This window comes from Choristoneura fumiferana, chromosome 12 (genome assembly GCF_025370935.1).
Source record: "Choristoneura fumiferana chromosome 12, NRCan_CFum_1, whole genome shotgun sequence".
Taxonomy (NCBI): Eukaryota; Metazoa; Arthropoda; class Insecta; order Lepidoptera; family Tortricidae; genus Choristoneura; species Choristoneura fumiferana.
Window position 1 is genome coordinate 9831603 of NC_133483.1, and position 4759 is coordinate 9836361.

At 37.2% G+C, this 4759-nt stretch overlaps 1 protein-coding gene across 1 annotated transcript in view; it reads left to right on the forward strand.

Moving 5' to 3' along the window:
- The window catches only part of LOC141433673 (cytochrome P450 4C1-like), a 23992-nt gene extending 19832 nt beyond the window's left edge, over positions 1-4160 (forward strand). Inside the window, exon 8 of the mRNA XM_074095774.1 lies at positions 3957-4160. Within this exon, the coding sequence (XP_073951875.1) occupies positions 3957-4160 (204 nt within the window). The remainder of the gene's footprint in view (positions 1-3956) is intronic.
- Positions 4161-4759: the final 599 nt, after the last annotated feature.

The following is a 4759-nucleotide window of genomic DNA, read 5'->3' on the forward strand; positions in this document are numbered from 1 at the left end:
TTTCGTGGTGCTAATGGGCAATGGAAACTGATTAAAGACACGAAAAAGATGATTTTCCCTACAAGTAGAAAAAAATACAGAACACTTTTTATTAGAATTTTCTGCTTTTACAGTGTAATCGTTTATGCCGTTATGATTTATTGATTTAAATGAAGAATGGTTGACCGTCAACAACATTTGCTCAGGTGTGGTTATAGGAATTATGACCAGTGCGTCGCCAATTTTGTTAACTGGCGAGAGGTTCAAGAATTATTTTGCCCTGAATGTACGTGTGAAATGTATATATCTAAATATTAAAAAAAAACTTCGTCATTTAGAGGAGCATTTTGTTGTGTTGTTTCGTTGTAACAATATTTCGTTCGGGTCTACCGTAGACCTGCACGGGGGGGAAGGTATTGAAAGCTGTTTTGGTTTGTGAGTTGAAGTTATTAATCTTACTTTAATTAAATAATTTCTAGATAGTATTTAAAAGGTTACAAAAATGACAATTTGTAGTCGTCATTTTTCGTGGTCAAGTTTTTTTTTTTTTTTTTATATAGATATCGATTGTCTATTTCTGTTGAGACCTGATTAATTAAATAATGCTTATTCGTTTTCTCATTATGATCGGATTTTCATTAAAATAGTACAATTATAAGATTTTAAAATAAACAAAATGTTCTTTTTCGTGGTCTCGGTGCTCATTTTTGTTACCGTTAAAAATTGGATTTTTGCTTTTTTTAACCAAAATAAACTTTATCGATCTCTTATAATATAAAGCATCTTATCGGTACATATCCTTATGTTGAAAATAAAACAGACCACATCAAAATGTGTGTTTTTATTTCTGTAATATTTATCTTACACCTCAAATAATTACCACATACATTCATAAAATCACGCTTCTTTCCCAACGGGGTAGGCAGAGACTACACCCTTCCACTTGCTACGATTCTGGCATACAACTCTCGCTTCCTCTACATTCATCAATCTTTTCATGCATGCACGTCGGTTTAGAGTACTCCTGACCCGACCTTTCTTCAGAACGTCCCCGGCCTTCCTCTGCCAACGTTCCCATTCACGCTCGTCTTATAGATCTGCTTAGTCAATCTGTTTTCATTCATTCTCGCAACATGCCCAAACCATCCAAGCATCCCTTTCTCAATCCGTGTGACTATACCTTCATTTACACCACAGCGTTTCCTTATCGCACTATTTCTAATTCTGTCACTCAGTTTCACACCTAACATACTTCTTAACGCTCTCATTTCTACCGCATTTATTCTACTCTGCTGCCTTTCCTGCCACACCCAACTTTCACTTCCATACATGAGTGTTGATACCAGCACCCCTCTATGCACAGCCAGACGAGCTCTTTTGGAGATTTTCTAGCTATTCATAAAGGTGTGCAACGCTCCATTCACTACGTTACCAGCCTTTACTCTCCTTTCAATATCACTTTCACACTTTCCATCCCTAGTAAACATAGATCCCAGGTACACAAATTCATTCACTTGCTCCAAGTTTTCGTCACCAATCCGGACACACAATTCCGTTACGTTCTCTTCCTTTTCAAATACCATAACTTTCGTCTTTTTTACGTTCACTTTCATTCCCTGTCTCTCCAAAGCATCATTCATAATAGTTAATAGTTCTGTTACATTGTGGAAATTTAATTTATTTCAATAAAATAAGTAGCTATATGGAAAAAAAACCTTTTTATTTCGGTTTTCTGCCTAATTCCAAAATTTATTAAGCATTAGTGTTATGTGAACTGTCAGTTGCGACAATAGTAGATTGTTCAACAAGGGAGAAAAAGAACCAATATCACACGAGATAACTTGGCAGCGAGGGTGCCAATATTTCGAGTACAATATTGGAGTTTTTCCCGAGTTAAACATTCTGCTTTTCATTTCAACTACAAAGAAAATAATTTCATCAATTTACTTTTTGAGTAAAATGCCTGTGATATACGGAATGACGAACAGATGAACGAAAAGAACAAAACTATAAGGGTTCCGTTTTCTGTAATTTTGATTACGGAACTCTAAAAAGTAGAATTTTTATTTACTGTATGGTACCAAAGCGTTAGGCTGGGCTAGCATGTCATTTAACGAGTTTTTTTTTACTAAGTAATTACCCAGCTACTATTACACCAATTATCCGAGAGAGATCAGAGTTTTTTTATCACTGCACGCTCTAATGCGAGCACGGTGATCCGACGCCCCTCTCGTGTGATGAAAATAAAAATGAAAAACTTTATTAGAGACACACAAACAAATACGTAAAATAAAACAATAACAAAATAAAAAATAAAAGGGTAAGATACAAAATGACATAAACTATGTGGTTGCCCGACATGTTCCCGCCGGGCATAAATGCAGACTTCTCGGGTGGAGTCGGCGCTGGTCGTCCGGCGAGACCATGGCGTCCAGTTGCGATCTTTAAAACCGCTACTATCAAACTTCACCCATTTTTGCCAAACCGGAACACACACTTCTGGAAATCTAAAACAATATACATATTTGTGTAAATCGACAGTTTATCGATATCAATTTTGACGCACTATTCTAACCTGAGAAGAAATAATGAAAATGAATAAATAACATGAAATATAACGTACTTAGCGCTCTTTTATCATCTATACAGCGTGTATTTTTGATACTACCTCAAACTGTAACCAGACGAAGTGCTGTGAACCGATATCAAAACAAATTGTTAATTTAAAATTAACTACCAGAGCGTAATTAATTATTGAGCAGCAATGTAATGCGTACAATAATTTTATACGAGAGAGAAACGTTCTGTGACAGCTGTCATGTCAACAAGTGCGACGTTTTGAATAAAAAACAAAGCAGTATCACGTAGTGATACATTGTGTGCTAATTAATTTTATAAGGAAAATAGTAAGTTTAATTTTTTAATTAAACATAATAAAATGTGATTATTACGGCCTTCACAAACTACCCTTAAAGTTTGAGGTAGTGTCAAAAATACACGCTGTATATATTTTATTTCCTCTAGTTGAAAAGGCAAAGATTGAACACCATTACAGCCAAGTTTTCATTATATTTTTTCTTCTTTTCTAAGATTCAACTGAATAATGAAATGACCAAAGATATTATACCACTAGATCTGCTCAAAATATGACTGAAGTCAACCGTATATAGTTGTACTCCTCGATCATGTAACTAATGCCATTTGTTAAAAAAGTCAACTATACTGCAAAAGCGACATCCGATTTCAAGGATGTAACGTTTTTTGGTCAAAAATGTCAAACGTCAGTTTTATTACGTGTGCTAATAGTGATGTACATTTCAATGTCAGTCACAGCTTACTTTGTCGATAAATTTATCCACGAACTCAATTATCGTTTATTGACCAGAACCAGACGAACAGTAAAAAATGCATTTGGAATCATGTCTGTCTACTAGCACCAAAAAAAGCCCAAATATAGGTGAAAAACTTGCACAGAACTAATATGGAGCTTAAGTCATTTTTTGAATATGCGTGATAGTTTGGCAACTTTTTAGACTATTTTTGTTTACTGCATGGCTGAATGTGCCTACCTACAAGATATTTATGTTTGTATGCCCATGGGCGCAGCTTAGCGATAGGTACAAGTTTATGATTAATGTATCAAATATTTTAACCTATGTTTGACTAATAAATTATTTGTACTTGAGTCAGGAACGTCAATTTGTTTATACGGACACAATTACCTACCACTACTTACATACAAACAGGTCATTTGCTTAAGTTTTCAACCTATAGTAATAAGTTTTGTAAGTGATTGACGTCGTTTAAGGAGAAATGTAAGGTAGCGTAAAGAGACGTGACCACAAAATAGAATGTTCTGAGAAGAACAGGGGGGCTACTACAAAATTCGAAAATCAAAGTTCGTATCGTAGCGTCCCTCTCACTTTCACATTAAATAATACATATTAGCGTCAGCTGATAAACTTCGGGTTGCATAGATGGCAATAGAGGCTAATGCTTGGCGTAACTCTGATGCATCGGAAAAAAAAGGAGTGGATCAGGCAAAAGACGATAGTCGTAGATGTGGTGGAGGAGGTTGCGCGCCGAAAGTGGAGATGGGCAGGACACATAGCCAGAATGGATCACTGCCGCTGGGTGCGAAGACTACTGTTGTGGAGACCACGTGCCACCACCCGCGGTAGAGGAAGACCTCCTAAAAGATAGACGGATGACAATCCGGCAGCAAGCCGGCTTAATTGGATGAAGGTGGCAGGGGACAGACAGAGGTGGAAACGTGAAGAGGAGGCCTACGTTCGAAGACGGACGCAGCAAGGGCTGTTATAGATAGATAGATAGATTAGCGTCAGCGGGACGACATGAGACGAAGTTCGAATTTTGCACTTCGTAGTACAGTCAAGGGCAAAGATATCGACACGGCCAAAGTTGCAAAAATATGTATACACGGTCTTAATGTTAAGTGCATAAAGTCGTGTATACATATTTTTGTATCTTTGCCCTTGACTGTACAGGGCCAGTTTTACTGCCTTTTCGCAAGTCGATGCAGTAATTCTTCCTCTTCAGCCTAGGGGTATGTTCGTCGTCGTGCTTCAGATAGCGGAGACACATGATGCATCGGAGTAATAGTGGAGCTACGACGACATGTTCACACTTAGACGGCCGTGCGCAGAAAAGTGCTAGAATAATACCGCGACTTATTTTAGCGACGACAGCGAAAGATCAGTTTTTTATCATTAATGCTCTAATGCGGTGATCCGACGCCCCTCACAAACTTACAAACAAT